This window comes from Oratosquilla oratoria, chromosome 39 (assembly GCF_046742065.1).
Source record: "Oratosquilla oratoria isolate Oo_2021 chromosome 39, ASM4674206v1, whole genome shotgun sequence".
NCBI lineage: Eukaryota > Metazoa > Arthropoda > Malacostraca > Stomatopoda > Squillidae > Oratosquilla > Oratosquilla oratoria.
Window position 1 is genome coordinate 33,880,755 of NC_134815.1, and position 21,245 is coordinate 33,901,999.

The 21,245-nt window shown below is 38.2% G+C and overlaps 1 protein-coding gene across 10 annotated transcripts in view; it reads left to right on the forward strand.

Annotated features, from left to right (window-relative positions):
- LOC143020349 (stomatin-like protein 1) overlaps positions 1-21,245 on the forward strand; it is a 45,376-nt gene that overhangs the window by 1,810 nt on the left and 22,321 nt on the right. For 5 of the 10 annotated variants that reach the window (XM_076176691.1, XM_076176697.1, XM_076176699.1 and 2 more), the window contains exons 2-6: positions 7,970-8,184; positions 12,284-12,555; positions 14,558-14,718; positions 15,079-15,177; positions 15,516-15,697. In XM_076176691.1, the coding sequence (XP_076032806.1) occupies positions 7,971-8,184; positions 12,284-12,555; positions 14,558-14,718; positions 15,079-15,177; positions 15,516-15,697 (928 nt within the window). In that variant the 5' untranslated portion in view covers position 7,970. The remainder of the gene's footprint in view (positions 1-7,969; positions 8,185-12,283; positions 12,556-14,557; positions 14,719-15,078; positions 15,178-15,515; positions 15,698-21,245) is intronic. The other 5 variants (XM_076176694.1, XM_076176698.1, XM_076176700.1 and 2 more) reach the window with 3 other exon arrangements.

The window sequence follows — 21,245 nt, forward strand, 5'->3', positions numbered from 1 at the left end:
AATCATGCCCCTCGCACCAATCTTCAAAACATATTGACATCATCACATCCTCTTGGAGGTACAACCTTGTGGGGCTGACACTTGGTCCCTAGACCGGACCCAAGATATCTCTTTGTAAGCTACTGTATATTCCTCCACCTTTTCTTATGAGGAAAAGTGACATCTAGCAACTGTACCCCTTCTTTCTACTACAGTAATTCCTCGTTATACAGTACATATGTGTTCCTGAAAACCTTACCACAAATTGAAATTACTGTGTACCGAACCCATTATAACATGTAATAATAGGATTTGGCAGACGTACTTTCTCCCTGCTCTTTCCTCTTCAAAATATCCAGCGGATACCATATCTGTGATTTTTTTTACCGTAAATAGAATCGAGGGTAGTAATTACCATACCGTAACTGTGAATTTACTGGATAAAGAATTACCGTATAAGGAGGACTCACTGTATAAGTTGGAAGCACAGAAACAGTCCCACACTAGTACAACATAGACAGTGGTCCAGGATTTCCAGAGAGATCTGTGGGAGAGCCCAAGGACTGTTGTCAGTTGATATGAAGGTGTTGGTTTCCAGTCACTGAAGTTTGAGTCAACAGTTTTTAGTATAACACTCTTTTTCCTTAACTTTACACATCTGCACCTCTTCCACAATTACTGTCATCCTCAACACTTTTCAACCAAACCTCCCAATTTTTTTTTTTTTTTTTTTTTTTTTTTTATATCTTACCAATTTTGTTCTGGCCCATGATACATCATTATATGCCAAGGTGACCTGGTAAGCCAGGTACAATCAGTTGAGGTACTGTTTCATCACATATGTGCCCCTCAGCTGAATAAGATTGTCTGGCACCTGCCAGAACAATATTTGTAAAGCATGTCACAGGGTTGAGGGGATTGACTGATCACTCCACTGTAGTGTCCCCATTAGAAGTCATTCAACTTCTTTCAAATCAATTGATTTTCAGGTTCTCCACTTCTTAGCTGTCATCCAGTTCTCACTTAACACATTGTTATGTTATCAAGGTCATCAGGAGCCGCAAGTGTCCTTGAGGCATTTATTTCATAAAGGCTCATCCTCTTCACCACCTGCAGCCATCACTATATACTCGTATCTTTTACCTTCTCTTTTTCTCTTTAGTCTTTCACCTTTTTTCTTTCTCTCCCCATTCATTTTCACTTTTTTTTCTTTTTATTTTGGTTCTTCGCCTTCATTTTTTCTCTTGCAATGATCCATCTTTTTTCTTTTCTTCCTATTGTATACTATCTTACTTTTCTTTATCGTTTTCCTTCACTTCCTCCACTTGATCATATTTTTCACAGCCACTGCATTCAGCCATTATCTAAATAGAATTCTGTTCCCTGCAGAGTTGTCTTGTGTCCTCTCACCTTTCAAGTAATCAATATGTCATCCTAACCTTTCTCCATCTCTGTCATGTATGCAGTAGCTTCCCATGCCCCACATAACAGTTGCTTTTGTTAATACAACCTTATATACATTAGGTTCATGTACACCTCCATTTTAATTCATTGTATCTATCTTTGAAGTCTAAGTTGACAGATGTCTTTGTCAAGTTTTTCAATAATTTCTAAAGCTGCACACCAGAGATAATCCTAGAAAAAATCAATAAATAAAAATTTAAAAAGAAAGCAGAAAATCCACAGCCCACCAGTGGCTGGCGACAGTCCTCAGACACTCGCACAAATCTGGGTTTTCCGTTCTATGAAATTTGAGGCAACAAGGGACCAGTGACCAACATTCCCTCTAAGTTGTGCACACACATATATGTTTTACAACTAGCACTCACTAAGGAAAAATGTGCACACACAAGGTTTTCAAATTATATTGAAATCCATTCAGTAAAGAAGTTCCACCCAAACATCAACTAATAAATTCTCTAAAAATATGGTAAATTGCCAACTGTCAAACCAATAATTGCTTTTTTTCCCCCTTCCTTAACTCCTTTTATGCAATGGGGGGACGGAGAGGGGGGTCGCCGATTTAATGAAGTGGCCTTGCTGTGGATGTGCTGTGTCTTGCGACACTGCTTCTGACCCAGGGCAGTGGACAATGTGCAGGGATGACCTGTCATCCAGGAGGTGCTCAGATAAGAGGGAGGGTGGAGGGGTGTGGAGTGTATTCAGGGATGGAATGGGTGGAAATGATTTTATGCCTTTCCCTTTTTGGCTACCTCCCTTGTAAGGGGGAAAAAGCCATGGTATATGTATGTATGTAATTCTAGTGCTTCCATTGCAAATGAAATGACTGTGCATATTTGCTTAAATGATCAGATGGTGACTCACATGGGTGAGCATATACTTTTCAAAGAAGGTAAAGTTTTCACACAAGGAAATTTCTGCACACACTCACAGCAAAAAATTAGAGGGAACATTGCTTATGACTGGTGCCTATATGTGGTGGTCCTGCAAAACTGCAGATTTTCAAAACTCGTCAACCCCCTTGCTTCCATCAGAATGTGCAGCACTGAGGTGCTGACACAGTTTCCAGACCAGGTCCAAAGTCTCTCAATCAGCATCAGCTGTATTTCTTACACTTTTACAGATATGGAGAGCTAACAACCAGTGACTGCTTTCTACTCCCTACAACTTTCAACCAGTGACATAGAAACAGTCCCACACTAGTACAAGACAAACAACAATTCAAGGTTTCTTCCTAAAGAGATCTGTGGGAGGTCCAAAGGACCATTGCCAGCCTCTGAAGGTCTGCGGTTCTTCCACATAGTGTTATTATTTAGCTCTAGCCAGAATAAAATTGCCAAAGGTGTCATTTTTAGAAAGATATCCACAAAAAGGACACTAGTGGAAATTTGCACCCAAGTGACCATTTTGGATCATGATTGGGTGGAATCTAGCAGTGCTGGTACATAACACTAACACTACCATCACATTTAAAGTCTTGTAGTTGTATTTTGATAATCAAATACAATTCATCCTTCCTTGTATATTGTATAGGTATAAATTTAGAAAGGGAGATAAGGTATAGAAATATTTCATGAAATCAAGAGATTACAGAGTTAATGAAATATAGATCTAAAAACAGAATGCTGGGCAATATATAGAGAAAAACAGAATGCTGAAGCCAACAGATAGCTTAGTGACCTAAGAAAAGAACTAATCATAGTAAAAAATGAAAACGAAAGGAAAAATGAATATACTAACAAAAATGAGGCTTTGAAAAGAGAAGTAAAAGAACAAATACAAGCAGTGACCGAGAAAATTGGAGATAGCATAAAGGAGACAGATCTTCAAGAAATCAAAAACCAATGGAAAGTAGAACAGGGAAACCAAAAAATAGCTTTTAAAGAAATTGTACAACAACAAGTGGAAGAAATGTAAAGGAAATAGTTATTAAACTAATCAAAGAGAAAGAAAATTGGGTCAGGGACACAGTAGATAAAAAAAATGCATAGTAGTATATGGTATTAAAGAAAAATAATGTTGCTAGATACTTAAGAGAAAAAGAGGAGAAAGAAATCTGAAGGAGATACAAAAGGAGGGACAAGAGATGGAAAAAGAAATAGAAGTGCATAGAATGGGACTATACTTTAAAGAAAGAAATAGACCTCTTAAAATTAAACTAAGGTCACAAATAATAGTGGAAGAAGTATTAACAAAAATAGCAAAGTTGGCACAAAGTGAAAACTACAAAAATATATGAATAAAAAAAGGAAATGAGTGATGAGGAAAAAGAAAGAGAAAAGACACTAAAAAATTAAGCTAATGAAAAAACTGAGAGAAGAACGGAGACCGGAAAGAATGAGTTTTTTATGGAAAGTGCTGGATTTGAGGCTGAGAAATTTGTATATCAAAAGAAAGGAAGCACAAGAAAGACAAGGGAAAAGAATTAAAAGTAACATATACCAACATAAATGGTCTGATTTCAGGATTAGATGAATTAAATGATTATCTGGCAGAAGAAAAATCAGATATAATGGGAATTGTGGAGATGAAATTAAAAGGACCACTACCACGAAATAGTGTACGACAAGGTTTATATAATCACTGGATAAAAAATAGAGAGGAAAAACAGGGTGGAGGAGTCATGATTGTGACTAAGAAGGGTTTAAATGTGACAAAGATCACAGAAGGAAATAATAATGTGGAATTGATTATGATAGAATTTGAAAATAGTAACATGAAAAGTAGAAAAATTGTGGTGATATATGTGCCCCTGAAAACATGTTCTTTGAAAGAGAATGACCATCCCAAAATGGCATACATTAAATGAAATACTGAAAGGAGGAAATTTAGTAATTATGGATGACTTTAAAGAAATATGTTGGGAGGAGATGACAGTGAAGGGTGGAGAGGACCTTTGGGGAAACATACTACAGTACTGGATATGACCGTTGAATACACAATGACTCATTGGGTAAAAGAAAATACCAGATATAGAAATAACAAAGACCCATCAAGACTAGATTTAATATCTACATCAGACCCTGAAATTGTGGATAAAATTAGATATAAGACACCAATTAGGAAGAATGACCACATACTACTTGAGCTCGAACTAAAAGAGGAAATATATTTGGGAAGAAGCAAGAAACACAGAAACTTCGAAATTCCTTTCAAAAAGCAAGTTGGGAAAATTTTTGTGATGAAGAAACACAGGTGGAAGAGAAATGGACAATATTAAAAGAAATCTACAATGAAGGAGTGAATAAATACATACCAAAACAAAAACAGGAAAAGGTCTACATTAAGTGCTGGTGTAACAAAAAACATAGTGAGGCAAAAGATAAAAGAGACAAAGCTTGGAAAAGATGGAAAAAAGAAAAAATGGAAAGTGGCAAATATATATCAACCTAAGAAATGAATGTGTAAAAATATGCAGGGAAAAAAAAAGAAACTATGAAAAAGATATAATAGACAAATGTAAAGACCAGCCTGAATTATAGATATGCAAATGGTAAATAAAAAATAAATGGAATAGTAAAACTATGTCAAGGGAACATAGAATATACCGTGGATATAGAATCGCTGAAATTATGAACAAATATTTCAAATCTGTATTCACTAAAGAAAACATACACAATTGGGATGGAGGATGGGGAGAAAGATCCCCCTTCAATGAGAGAAATAATTGTGACACAGAAAGAAATAAGGGACCAAATAATGAAACTTGATGTCAGAAAATCACATGCCTCAGATAGAATTGCAAACTGGATACTAATAGATTGCTCACTCAAAGAAGGAAAGGTACCAGAAGACTGGAAAAATACCAATATTGTGCCATTATATAAAGGGAGAGACGAGGATGACCCAACAAAATATAGACCAGTCTCCCTTACAAGTACAATAGCGAAAATTTGTGAGAAAGTCGTCAAAAGTAGATAAACTAAACATCAGGAGGAGAACAATATACTAAATCTGAAACAATTTGGTTTAGGCAGGGAAGATCATGTGCCACAAATTTTATCTGTTTCTATTCATGGTGAATAGATATAGTGCAAGAAAGGAACGGATGGCCACACTGTGTTTTCCTGGACTTACAAAAGGTGTTTGATAAAGTACCACACAAAAAACTATTAAGAAAACTCAAAACAGCAGGAGGTATACACAGAAAACTATTGAAATGGATGGAAGATTTCTTGAATAGGAGAAAAATGAGAGTGGTGCTCAGAGATAAAAACTCTACTTGGGAAGAGATGATAAGTGGATTCCCACAGAGTTCAGTATTGGCTCTGATAATGTTTGCTAAAAATGTAAATGTCATGGATGAAGGTGTAGAATGTTACGCAAACTTCTTTACAGATGATGCAAAACTACTAAAGAAAGTAAGTATGGAAAAAGAGAGATCTGGACAAGGTCTGGGAATGGAGTTAAAAGTGGGAAGTGAACTTCAACATTAAGAACCGTAGTATACAGACGCTCCTCTACTTACGTTCATTCGTTTTACGTTTTTTCGATTTTGCGTTTGAACTGACTGTAAAAAAAAAAAAAAAATGAGTGAATTTTTTAGTTTAGCGCGCTCTCCGTAGTTCAAACGATACTTACGCATGACGCTGCGTCCATTGTTTACATTGCACAAACGACAGACTGAAAGTGCCTTGCCTCATCCTCCTCCTTCTCCCCTCCTCCACCATCTCAATTTATGTTGCTTGAATTTAATTTATTTGAAATTAATGTTATTATTTTACAATGTTATGTGTATAATTAATGATTTAGGGGTGTTTTGTAAGATACGGTAATAGAATTTACCGATGTATAGTACAGTAACAACTTACGTTCATTTTCAAATTACATTCGGCCGTTCGCAACGTAACTAAAACATAAGTTGAGGAGCGTCTGTAATGGAATTTGGAAAAAGTAAAAAAAGAATATCAGGACAGTATAAAATTGGTGCAAAGAAAGTAAAGAAAGGTGGTTCTGAAAAGGACCTAGGAGTAATTATCAAAGACATGTCCCCAGACAAGCAGATAAACAAAATAGTCAGAAAAATTTACAATTTACTAACATCAATAATGATGATGATGATATGGTTTAACGTCACAAACTCCCCCCTGTCGGAAGGCTAGGACGGTGCCCCTTACATAGGACTTTGTAGCATGGAATTGAATGAACCGCCATCCCCTCAACCTTCACCACAATTAATGACACCCTAACCTGCTCAGCCAGCAAGCAAGGTGGCTTTTAATTACTTGGATGAGGTAATGGTAAAGAAAATACTAGTCACACTGATAAGACCAAGATTGGAGTATGCTGCAACACTATGGACACCCAGTACAAAAAAGAATACAAGGAAAATAGAAAGAATCCAAAGAGTAACAACAAAGATGGCCCCAACACTTTCAAAATTGACATACAAACAAAGATTGTCTAAACTGGAACTACCAGCCATGGAACAAAGAAGAGAAAGGGGAGATCTATTGGCCATTTACAATATCATGAAAGTTATGGAGGTCCTTGACAAAGAAGACTTATTAAAGTGGGATAGAAAAAAACAAGGGGACATGAAAAGAAACTCAAAAAGGATAGTTATAGAAGAGATCTGAAAAAAAAACAGTTTTCCATACAGAGTGGTGGATATCTGGAACAAATTGAATGAAACAATAGTGTGGGCAAACACCACACAAGAATTTAAGAACAAACTAGATGTTGTGAGATACAAAGACTAGTCACTACAAGCATAGCTTCCCTTTCCATATAATACAGCTAGGTAAATGCATGCATACAGAATTATGAATGGCATAGAAGTCCTTGATAGAGAAGACTTATTAAATTTGGATAGAAGAAAAACAAGGGGACATGAAAAGAAACTCAAAAAGGACAGTTATAGAAGAGATCTAAAAAAACAAACAGATTTCCACACAGAGTGATGGATGTCTGGAACAAATTGGATGAAACAACAGTGTGTGCAAATACCATACACAAATTTAAGAACAAACTAGATGTTGCGAGATACAAAGATGGGTCACTATGAGCATAGCTCCCTTTCCCATATAATACGACTAGGTAGATACTTACATACATATACCAAAGACTTTTTTCCCCCTTACAGGGAAGGCAGCCAAAGTCAAAAGTCATAATTTCTTTCCCACTCATTTCATCCCCACCCACTCCACTCCCACCCCTCCTTCCCTCCTTTCTTCTTTTCTTGGCTGCTCCTGGATGATGGGTCATCCCAGCATCTTGCCCACTGCCCTGGGTCAGAAGCAATGCAGCCATGCCACTTCATTCAATTGATGACCCCCCTCTCCATCCCCTCAAGCAGAAAAATAGAGGACTAGGAGAAATACCTTTGGGCTGCATCAAAATCACACATTATCATTCCCCAACCCCCATTCCCCACCCACTCCCTTCCATGCATCACAGCATCATTTATGCACAATCATTCTCCACTGTATAAAGCAAATATGTAATAAATTCTTAAACTTCATGATTGCATTCCCCTTGCTTGTGTCTCAACTGTATGAAAAATTAATGAAGAGTTCTTAATTTTCAGGATGGTTTCATATGCAAAATACAGCCTGGTGCCAACGGAGGATCCCAAAGATGCAGGTGAAGCATCTAAACCAACATCTGCCTTTGATTATTCTTCTGCATTTAACTACAAGTCAGCATTTGACTACAAAAACAACTCCAGTCAGTACCAATCTGCGTTTGACTATGGCTATGGTCACAAGGCTCACTCTGTTTCCCTCACTATTGGGGATAAGGGTTTGTACTTGTAGTGGTTCTTATTGTTGTACATCGTTTGTATGTATATGGACTTGTCTTCTGTCCCATTACTATTCAGAATTGTGTTATCTCTGGCAGCCCTAGTCAAACTTTCCACAAATACACGCAGCTTTTACATTCTGTTTTTCGTTGTTGTTGTTTTGTTTTTATTTGAAATAACAACATCTGTGCTATGTCTTCATGTACTGTATGCTAAAAGTCTTTCATTTGAACCACAGATATTTCTTTCACAAGTTTTATTTGATCACGAGTTTGCTTGAACAATGTCTGCCTAACTGTTCTGGCTTAATTTGTATTCAAAATTATTACAACAGCACTAGGGTTTTAAGAATGTTCTTGCAGATTATTTTTTATATGCTCTCTAAATATAAAACAATTTAAAATTCATATTTGAAATTTTTTCTACTAGCAGGAACTAGCAACCAATGAAGTACTGGAAGGGAATATTATTAGTTACATAAAGGCCTTCATGCACATCTTGCAAGCAATCTATTAACTTTGGATTTTTAGTTGAACGGGTACCTGCTAATGGTGGTCATTGAAACTTGAGGCAACAATTAATATAGTTTTTACACAAGCCTTATCTGGGGTATTAGTAGCACAGTCATATGTAGTGTCTACTTTAGGAGACCGTAATGGTATTGACAGGACAGTCACTCAACATTTTTTCATATTGAGAGACCAATCTCCACTTGTAAAGAACCTGCACCACTCTAATCTTATCCCTCATATTACTGTTCTTGGGGTCGTGACTGCTTGAGAAGACTGTTGTTCGTTACCTGAAGGCTGTGGGTCTTCTGCAAAAGAGACCAGAGGCAATGGATTGATTGATTGACCTGCTGTTTTCCTTAAATTTCTCCTCGACCACTCCTAAGACTCCACTACCTCTTTTCTCATGCTCCTGAGATGTTACTGTAGTATTCCTGTGTATATCATAAAAGGCAGATAAAATTGGCAGAATGAGGCGACTGGGGAACACTTGAGGTGTATGTGTTTTCAGTTTCCCTTGAGCCCTTCATCAGGACTATGAAATACTTATGCCAACCAGAAGAGATCATATTATAACTGTTTATCAGTGATGACTATGCTCCATTTATTTCAACTGTGAGGCCCAGTAATTTTGGGATTTTGTCCAGTGGGGGAAGATAAACTATTTAGTCTAATTATTGGATGCTCCATGGGTCTGTGGTAATTAGGAGTGAGTAGTGTCACTGAGGACTTAGAAGAGATGCAGACATCCTGTTTTACATCAGCCATGGCACAGTTATCTGCATGTGCATGAGCTTTGATGTTGTGCTTTAGGTTTGGTGTAGGGGGTTCATGTGTGAATAGGGTAAATAGCATTGGTGATAGTAATACTCCTTGGGGAACACTGTTGTACAATCCTTTACTCCCCAATAGATAGATGTTCTGAGAAAGTCTATATTCTGTGCTGGCTAGGAGATTTGTCGAGCTAGTTTTGCCATTACTGTTTGTATAATTCTTTAAGCTTGGTAGGATGTCTAGGGACTATATCAGAAGACTTGCTTGTATTGCCACCATTACTGTTCTGTCAAGTAACACTTTGCTGTTGAAGCATTCCAATACTTTTTGGGTTAGTTTTGTAAAGTGTTGCTGGTGTGGTTCTCTTTGAATCTATAATGATTTGGTAAGGTATGCATGTTTTGATTCTTTCTAAGATCACTCTTTCCATCAGTTTAATATCCTAGAAAGGAGGCATAGATCTGTAGGATGCTGGGTTTTAAAGATGGATGGCAGGGAGATGAATTTCTCTGACATTCATCTTGTAGGATTGCCACTGGCAGGTATCCGTCATTGGTTCCTAAGCTCAGGAGCATTGCTTAAATTGAAAAAGTTATAAATCCATGCTTGTGTCATACATATTGCTGTAGTACATGTACATCTTTCTTGCCGCTGTTTTTCTAGTGTGCAACATTCATGAAATATCCTAAAAGAAGATAGTCTAATCTGAAAGTATAGATAAATTTAAAGCTAAGTTTGATTGTATACAAGAATTAGGTAAATACAGCTAGATAAATCATTGGCCAGTTTATAACATTGATCTTTTTTATGTGGTTCTAGAGCAAAATATCTTATTCATGCACATCATCTGTCATGTGTTGTTAAAACATGAATATAAAAAATATGTTCATTGAGTAGTCTAGAAAATTCAGTGGTTCCAACAGCCTTAAGCCCGCATATTACCGGTACATTATGCAATCAAGGATTATGTATGTGCAACAGCACAACATTTTTGATAATGTTCATGCAAACTGTTTGATATTAACTTACATGCATTTTCACTTGTATGCAAAGAAAAAACAACAGAATGTAAAACCATACTGCATGGTAATTATATGCTGTAACTTTTTAGAAGCTTTGCACATAATATTTTGTAGTCACTCAAAAGCTTCAATAGCTTTGAAGTCACTCCCATTAGTATTATTAGTTAGCATGATCAATGCAGTCACTTTACATCAGTTATACATATCAGCAGGTTCTGTAAAGTATCAAGTATTTTATCCTGAAGAAGAGCATTTATCCTCCATCCCTTGTTCAATCTTTATCCCTTCAGTGATTATAGTCAGTAATATTCTTGTGTTATATATGCAGTCTTGAATGCCAATAAATTTTTATCATGTAGTGGGTTGTCAATTTGTAAGCTCATCTTCCCTGTTTCATAAAGTCATCTGTAAGGAGGCACCATCCGAGAGGAAGTTCATGACATTAAACCAGTCAAGCTACTTTTTGCAAAGACTTGTGGACTGTATCTATATGTTAGATACATGTTTATTTGTAAATATCATAATAAGGTACTTATTACCAAAAAAAAGTGACAGAAAAGGAAAGAGCATATGAAGATTGATTGCAAAGTAAAACTAAGGAAGCATATTTATGAAGTATAGAAGAACAAGAATGGAAGCAGAATACAAGATGAGGTTGGCTAAGAGGAAAGCAGGTGTAAGTGGGAATAAGTTTTTGATGGAGAATTTTGAAAAGAATTAGAACATGTTTTGGAAAAGTGAAAAGAATATGAGGGATGAGTCAGGTAGAGAAGATGAAGGGTGCTGATGGACAGATGTTAATGGAAGTGAAAAAGTATGGGGAAGATGGTTAGAGTATTTCAGGAATTTGTTGAATGTAGGGTAAGATAGAGAGAATTGTGGTAGTGGCAGAGGGTGCCAGGAAAATGACTGATGATAGAGGAGAATGATAGGCCTGTAAGAAAAGAGGAGATTCAAAGAAATAAAAACCTAAGGCACAGAGGTAGATGGTTGTCATATGGAATGTCTTATGAATGGAGTAGTTATAGTGCAATGGCTTTTGAGATTTTTCAGTTTTTACCTAAGGCAAAATGGAGGAGCAGAGGTAGAGGTGAATCGTAAAAGGAAGCAAGTAAATGTCTAGGAGAGGAGAAGAAAAATATTTTGAGAACTAAGTATCTAGGGATGAACACAAGAGAAGACTGTATGAGGGAGTGATTATGCCCACAGCAATGTATAGAACAGAGACTAAAAATTTGAAGGTGGAAGAAAAGAAGAGCCCCAACATTTTTTAAATGAGGTAATTAAAAAATATGAGGATAGATAAAGTGAGAGATGTGGAAGTGACACAGAGAGTTGAGGTGAAATAAAGATGGCAAATGGGGTGAATCAATGAGTGCTGGGATGGTGTTAACTTATGGAAAGGAGGAGTTAGGAAAGGCTAGCAAAAATAGTGTGAAAACCAAAGGCGGATGGAGGGGGCTTGAGGAGGAGACAAAAATTGAGAGGGATGGACAGAGTGAAGAGGGAGCATTGGATGCAAGAGGAGTGTCTGTCAAACAAGGAAGGGAGAGGACAAAATTGCTTATTTAGACTAATGTAATGAATTTCTATTGGAATATAGTTTAGAGAAAACAGTTTTGTGTGCTTATAGTACATGAAAGATGGTATTGCTTGTATACAAGTAAAGATGCTTATGTATGAGCAAAAACATGGTAACGTTGGAATTTGTTTAATCATTTAACGCCTTAATGTGTTACTTTTTTCCCCAAGACTATGTATGTAGACAACATGATTTATCATATTTGCCACAGACAAGAAGAAAAAGAAATCGGAGGGAATGAATGTGATGGGCTGCATCTCCAGTGTAGTGACCGGCATCAGCTATGCCTTCATTTGCCTTACCTTCCCCATCACATTATGGTTCTGCATCAAGAAGCTTGATCAGTGGGAACGGCTGATCATCTTCCGGCTTGGCAGGTTGCGGGGAGTCAAAGGTCCTGGCACAGTTTTTGTCATTCCGTGGTTAGACCGTTACACCCGAGTGGACATGCGCACAAAAGCCTTCTCAGTTCCACCACAACAGGTTTGATATCAACTCTTACTGTTTTGTATGAAGATTACCACTTGTGTATTCTGTTCATTTCTATGATACAACAGAAATTAGCCTTTTCCTCCTTTATAAGGGGTGGGTGGGTGTTGCGCCAAAGTATACACCTGTCCCACACCCATCTTAAGACATAATTCATAGATTTGTTAAAGTTTATGCAATAACTATTCAGCCAAGAAGCAAACTTCAAACCAAACATGATCTTTTCATTCTTTGGGAGGATCTGGCCCTATGATATATTGATCAATATGCCAAGGGCTTTTTCCCCTTTACAAGGGAAGTAGCCAAATCAAAAGGCATATACCCACTCCCCACCCATTCCACTCCCATCCACCACCCTGTTCTCCCTCTTATCTTAGCTCTTCATGGATGACAGGTTATCTCTGTAACCCTATCCCTCTGTATTCTTATCTTAACTTCCTTCCAAAACATCTTTATTACTTTAAAAAAATTCTGTCATACTCCTCACTCATTTATCTGCTCTCCTTTTTGTTTCCTTTATTTTACGTTTTGCTTCTCCTCTTTTTCTTTGTACCTTTCACATGTTTCTTTTGTCCTAGTTTGCAACCAGTCCCTGAATGCTCACTTCTCTTCTACTACCTTCTTCACCACCTTCCTTCTATTCCTTCCTATCCTCCTTGTTCCACATACCATCTTTGCACACCTTGTCACTTCCTCCTTGAAACACTTACATTCACCCCCCACTCCTTCCTCTACTCTATCCCTCACCACCTCCCACACTTCTCTCAGCTTCTCCTTGCACTTCTGCTCCTTTTCCTTCTCATTTAGACAGTTTACTTTAAGCACCTCCCTACCTTCTGCCCTTTTCCTCTTTCTCCACCTATCCTCCACTCTCAACTTACCTTCCATCAAAAAATTATCTAATACAGTAAGTCCTCGCTATACAGTACATATGCATTCATGAAAACCTTACCACAAATTTAAATTACCATATACCGAACCCATTATAACATGTAATAATAGGATATGGCAGATGTACCTTCTCCCTGCTCTTTCCTCTTCAAAATATCTAGCAGATACCATATCAGTGAATTTTTCTTACCGTAAATAGAATCAAGGGTAGTAATTACCAAATACCATAACTGTATTGCCCCACTCCCCTGAGAACAAAGTCATCCTGAATTCTTCCTATTCTTTCCCTGGATACCACTACATAGTCCATTAATGCTTTATCAACCACCGTTCCATCCACCACCCTCTCCCATGACTTTTTCCTAAACATTGTGTTAGCATCAACTCTCTAAACAAATTTCCACTATTAACTCTCCACTATGATATTAACTGGCACTCCAAATTTTCCAACCTCTCCATCTATTGGTTCATCCCCTACTCTAGCATTGAGATCTCCCAATACCATTATATTGACATTCCTGCCAAAAATCTCTAAACACTCATTTAAATCTATCCAAAAAGCCTCCCTTTCCTCTACACTCTTCTCACTGCCAGGTCTATATGCACTTACAAAGACTCATATCTCCCTTCCCAGTGGTATATGAAATATGATATATATTATTACATGATATATAAAATTGCATATAAAATCTTATATTAGCCTGAACAAAATCTATGAATCATTCCTTCATGTTAATGGGACTGTCTGATTTGTGGAAAAACCAGTACTGTATATGTTGATGCTTTATAATGATACTACAAATATTCTGAAGTCTATTATAGTACATAGGGGCAGATATAAGAAGAGTTTCTACAAGTGATATGACAGTAATCATAGTTGTCTTCATACCCTCCTCCATCTTCTCCTTTTCCATTTCCCACCTCTGTCTTGCTTTATTCCATGGGACTACCATCCTTCCTTTGTTGGTCCATGAATATACACAGGCCAGGGTGGTTAGTGGAAGGCTAGTCAAGAGAGTATTAATGGTTTATGTAGTAGTGCCCAAAAGGAAGATTGGAAGAATTCTGAATGTGAATAACTTCTGATTGTATTTTCGTACTTCAGCTCATTACAGCAGATAATGGCATCATTGAAATGGGTTGTGAGGTGAAATATAGAGTGAGTGATATTCAGCAACTCACAACCAGTGTGTCTTCACCCCAGCAAGGCCTTCGTTCCTTTGGCAAAACTGTTCTCCTTAATGTTCTCACTAAACACACAGTAAGGTAAGTATTAGGCTAGGTCCACACAAAACCTTGTGCAGTGCTGCATGAGGCAGTTAGCAGTATTGAGTGCACCGCCAAGTGGTGTCCACACTGTCTATCAACATTGTCACATTGTCAGTGTGGACCTCCTCCAGGTCCACGCTGACAGTATGGACACTGGGTGCTGCACTCAGTGCTACCAACTGCCTCATCCAGCACTGCACAAGGCTCAGTATGAACCTGAATTTAGGCATATGTTCCTCATCTTCTTCATTGTGGTGTTCCATAGTACCAAAAGGATAAGAAGTTTTCCAATAAAAAACAAATACAAATCTCCATATGTGCACAGCACACTGAAGTTTATTATTCATATGTTTTCAGAGAAACTGAGAGAGACAGACCCATGTTAGCAGCAGAAATTCAAAAGCAGCTCAATTTGCGAGTGCTTGAGTGGGGCATAGAAATCGGACAAGTGGAATTGTATGTACAATTCAGCAATTTTATTGTCTTTGTACTTTTTTCACTGTATTTAATTTCAGATGTGAAATGAAATGTATTGGTGTCCTGTAGAAATAAAAAAAAAAGTATGAGTAAATGTAATTCACCAGTTTGATAGTATGATTCTTTAAGATGCCATACTGAATGATTTAGGTGAAAAATATATCTTTTATTCTCCAATATCTATAACTTCGGGTAATAATCATCCATGTGTTATATATTATATTTCCATGGTCACCTACAGAAGCACATGAATCAAATTAAATTCACAGTCACCAACATCATATCTGATTTGTTTTTCATTGTTTTGCCACCTGTAGAAGTACAGTGAATATACTGAAAGAACCAGAGCCTGATAACCCCATCAAACCTCTCTTGAACTGCATGGGAGCTGGAAGCAACACAACAGTCGCGGGCTTCCCAGACTTCAGCGGAATGGGAGGCCTTTCCAGCTTTTCAGCTCCAGGTGCATCGTCTAGATCCGATGCTGCAGCTGCAGGTGGTAGGATAAATAGAATATTCAGTATAGTATGTTAGATATTTCATGACTTTTTGCTGCATTTGGTGTTGTGGAAAAAAACAGTTTTGAGATTTGAAGAAATGAATAGTTTTTCTTGAAATCTCAATGCTGCCTCATGCAAGGCTCTCTTATTAATATTTTTGTTACAGAAATTTCCGTAATATTGCATATGTATACATGAATACCTTGTATCTTCCAAAACTTATAAGGATGAACTGATTAGATGGGGGCAAAATGCTGTAAAGCTCTTGCTGAATTCCAAGCTACACACAGGATAGTTACAGGATACATCTTCAAACCATTTAATTATATGAATAGAACACCAACATACTAGTCCTTTTCAATGTATCCAAGATCCATTTCCCACATTTTGTTTACCTTCCATAGAGCTATCCCCTCTTTGTTAGTTTCATACAGCTTCTCCATTCTGACATAAATGTATATGGTAACCTCAGTCTCCCCTGTAAAAAGGGTGGCAAAATCAGAGCAGACACTTATTCCTGGAGTCCCACTCACATCACCCTTCTCATCTCGGTATCACACTTTCCTTTGATTATATTATGCCATTCACCCCTTCCCTCCCCTACTCCCATCCCAGCTAGTATTAACTTAATAGTAATCAAGTGAAAAGGAAGGCTCTCCACCTGTGTCCTTTCTTGCACATCTCAAGAGGTAAATATTTTCAAAGATTAAATTATGAAATATGTATCAATGGCCTTTGCCTCATTAATAAGAGAGATGGTCATATCAAAACATATGCCCAAGACTCACTCATCCACTGTTCCTGCCTAAGTGCCTCAAGGATAAAAGGTCATCCAGCCTAGGTCAAATACAATGCAGTAAGGTACAGCTCCTCCATAGCAGGGCCTGACAACCAAAGCTGATTTATCCCTATTGCTTATATTATTAAGAGACACTGTTCATTTTTTTATTTCCTTATTAAAATATAAATCTTGTAATCAGTCATTCAACCCATTACCATTATTTTTGTATGTTGGAGACCTGTAGCTCCTGCTCCAAACTTTCCAAGACTTTCCAAATGCAAAGGAGAATGCTAAACAGAAATGAAAAATTTAAGATGAAACTTGTAGTGACTGCAGAAATCAGCAAGTGTTGATCCAGTTTCCTTGCTAGGTACTTAAATTTATCCAATCTACCCAATATTCTATTTCATCCAATCTTCTTGATATTTTATTTTATTCAATATGCCCACAATTTTATTTCATCCAATGTGCCTGATAATTTTAATTTATCCAATGAGTCTGATACTTGAATTGGTATGATCTTTCTGAGATTTTATTTGATCCAGTCTACTTGATATTAGATTTGATTCATTCTGCCTGATGTTTTATCCAGTCTATTTTAATACAATTTCATCCAAAATGCCTAATATTTTATTTGATCTAGTCAAGACACAAAAATCACCTTGGTTCACCTCCATTCAGGTCGCCGTCCAGCAGTGAAGAAATATCACTACAGACTTTGCCTATCTCCAGACACTAAATGCCCTAAATGCAAACACCGCAAATGCAAACATGTGATCTTACACTGTCCAGTATATACATAACACAGACATTAGCACTATATTTCTTGTTTAGGAGGTCTGTGGACAAACCTTGGGATTATTGCTTGATATCATACACATGTGGGTCTTGTGTATGAGATCAGAGTCACTGGATTGACTGATTGATCTAATCTACCTGAAACATGATAGGCAAGTTGTTGTTGTTGTTGTCGTTCCCTATACTGTCTGTCCGAGCAGTCCCGTGATAGGCAAGTTGTTGGTAGACCATTTAAACTTAAAAGCATAAATTCTATCTATATACAAAGGGGTTTCCCTCTAACATGGGAAGTAGTCAGATCAAAAGGCAAGTACCCACTCCCATCCATCACCCTTTCCTCCCTCTCATCTTAGCTCCTCATGGATGATGGGTCATCCTTGTATCCTACCCACTGCCCTGGGTCAGAAGCAGTGTAGCAAGACATAGCACATCCACAGCAAGGCCACTTCACTTAATCAGTGAACCCCCCCCCCTTTGTTCCCTCATGCAGAAAAAGAGAAGTCGTAGAGAAATCCCTTCAGGCTGCATCAGAATATCATTCAAAAATAGCCACTCCCCACCCTACTTCTTCCTTTCCTTGCATCACAGTATCATTTATACACAGCCATTCTCCACTCACCCCTATCTCCTACCTCATGCAGAAAAAGAGAAGACGTAGAGAAATCCCTTCAGGCGGCGTCAGAATATCATTCATAGATAACCACTCCCTATCCCACTCCCTCCCTTCCTTACATCACAGTATCATCTATACACAGCCATTCTCCACCCACCCCTATCTCCTACCTTCTCCCTTCCTTGCTCAACAGATATGCCCCTCTTGCTCAATGCCCCTTTCACCCCATCCATCCATCTCATCTTTGGTCGTCCCCTCAAGTTCACTCCATCCACCTCTGCCTTCCACAACTCTTTTACTAATTTTTCTTCACTCATTCTTTCCATGTGTCCAAACCATCCCAATACGCTTTCATCAGCCCTATCAACCATGTCCTTTTCCACTCTGGCTCTCTTCACTACCTCATTTCTCACTCTATCCAACCTTGTAACCCCTACCATACTTCTCAAAACATTTCATCTCAAACACATTCAAACTTTTCCTTTCTGCCTCTCTTAAATACCATTTCTGCCCATACAGTGCCCTCAACACAACCCTTCATATGGTCCCCTCTTTGTATCCATTCCCAAATGCCTATTTCTCATGACACTTTTTAATCCCCCAAGGCATTTACTTGCTTCTCTCAGTCTACAATTTACCTCCACCTCCACTCCTCCCTTTCCTGCCACATGCAACCCCAAATACCTAAAATTATCCACTTCCTCCAGCCTCTCACCAACTCACTGTCATTCTCTCCCCTTGTACATCTCATCACCTTACTTTTACCCACATTTGCCTTCAACTTTTTCCTATCATATACCCTCCCAAATTCCATCACTAACTCCCTTAACCACTCCTCTAACCCTGCCAAAAGCACAGTGTCATCAGCAAACAACTGGCTTACCTTCAATTTTTCTCCATTTTCTTTAACCATCTCCAGTCCCCTGCCTATTACCCTTGCCTTTACCTCCTACACCACCCTATCCAGATACACATTGAACAGTCATGGCAATATGGCACACCCCAGTCACAGTCCCATCTTTACCTCAAAGCACTCACTCTCTCCATTTCCAATTCTAACACAGGTTCTATTACTCCCGTAAAAGCTCTTGACTGCCCATAACAACTTCCCCCCCCAATCCCATCTATCTGCAAAACCTCCAAGATTGTCTCTGTATATCCTGTCATAAGGCTTTTCCAAATCCATATATAGGCCCTAAAAATATCCTTACCTTTTGTTAAAGCTTTCTCATGTATCTGCCTTATCACAAAAATCCAATCCATGCAAACCCTACCTTTTGTAAACCCACACTGTTTCTCACCAGTTACTTCCTCTGTTCCTCTCCTAATCCTCTCAACTAAAACCCTCCCATATGGCTTCCCAACTTCACTCAACGAAATGAGCCCTTTGAAACTACTACACTCACATTTGTCCCCTTTTCTCTTGTAAAGTGGAACTATACAGGCATTCTATCTTTCCTTAGACACACATTAAACCTTACAAGCCACTCCACTATTACTATACCTCCCTTCTTCAAACACTGCATGACACCCACATAACCCAGGTGCCTTATCTGCTTTCATAATTTTCAAAACTATTTGCATCTAATCTTTTCTTATTTCTTCTCCATTTTCATCTCCCATCACTGTCATTTTCCTAGCATCTCCCACTGCTACCACCAATCCCTCCCTATCCTTCTCCACATTTAACAGCTCTCTAAAATACTCTACTCACCTTCCCCTTACCGCATCCTATTTTATTATCACCTGTCCATCTGCACCTTTTACCTTTCCTTCTGTACTTGACTCAACTCCCCTTCCTCTCTTAACTTCCTTCCAAAACATCTTTTTATTACTTTAGAAAAAATTCTGTCATACTCCTCTCCCATTTTACTTCTGCTCTCATTTTTTCCTCCTTTATCTTTTGTTTTGATTCTCTTCTTTTTTCTTTGTACCTCTCATATGTTTCTCTTGTCCTACTTTGCAACCAGTCCCTAAAGGCTCACTTCTCCTCTACTACCTTCTTCATTTCATCATCCCACCACTCACTACCCTTCCTTCTATTCCCTCCCATACTATTTGTTCCACATACCATCTTTGCACACCTTATCACTCCCTCCTTGAAACACCCCCTTTTCTCTCCTCCACTCCTTCACCACCTCCCACACTTCTCTCAGCTTCTCTTGGTACTCATGTTCCTTTTCCTTCTCATTTAAACAATTTACTCTAAACACCTCTATCTTCTGCTCTTTTCCTCTTTCACCATCTATCCTCCACTCTCAACTTACCTTCCACCAAAAAATTATCTGATATTCCTCCATTCTCTCCCCTAAGAACATAGACATCCAAAACTCTTCCTACTCTTTTCCTGGATACTACCACATAGTCCATTAATGCCTTATCAACCATGCTTCCATCCACCATCCTCTCCCATGTGTACTCATGCTTGCCCCTTTTCCTAAACACTCTGTTAGCTATCATCAACTCTCTAAACGCATCTCCACCATTAACACTACAGTATGATTTTACCTGGTACTCCAAACTCTCCAACCACTCTGTCTATTGGTTCATCCCCTACTCTAGCTTTGAAATCTCCCAAAACCACATTGACATTCCTCTCAAAACTCTCTAAGCATTTATTTAAATCTATCTAAAAAGCCTCCCTTTCCTCTACACTATTGTCACTACCAGGCCCATATGTGCTTATAAAGACCTAAATCTCACCTTTATCCACATTAACCTTAAAGAAAACTCTGTACTCCACCACACACTTACCTATCTCCTCACTTACTTGTAGAGCCACTTCTTCCCTCCCTCGTCCTCTCCTTGCTTCTGACACCCTCCCCAGTACAAAACTCAAAATTACTCCTCCCTTTCAACTTAGCTTCACTCAATGCCAACAAATCCATACTCCTTCCCACAAATATACAGCCTATTTCTTTCCTTTTACTCTCATCTGTACCATACCCATGTACATAAAAAGACACTTTAGGGTTTTGTTTGGAAATTTACTCCCAGACCCTCTTTTGCCTTGACTTCTCATAGGAATGTACCCTTCAGGGTTATGGAAAGTAGGATGCCTAGTCCCATCACCCCATCCTATTTTAGCCACCTGTACAACCTGGGTGAGAAGCCTTGGTTGCACTATTTTTTCTTCCCCCTGCCATAGGGGACCAAGGCAAAAATGGAAATATATACTCAAAAAAGGTGTACAGGATAGTATTGAAAGGTTCTTGGACAGTATAACGGAAGGACAGTGGCTGTACAGTAAAGTAGCATCATTTCTATATGAGTAGAAATTTCCTCTTAACATAGACAAAATTATGTTTGGCTCTGGTCTGTAGGGGTACCCCATATAGTCCCTAACGTATCAGCT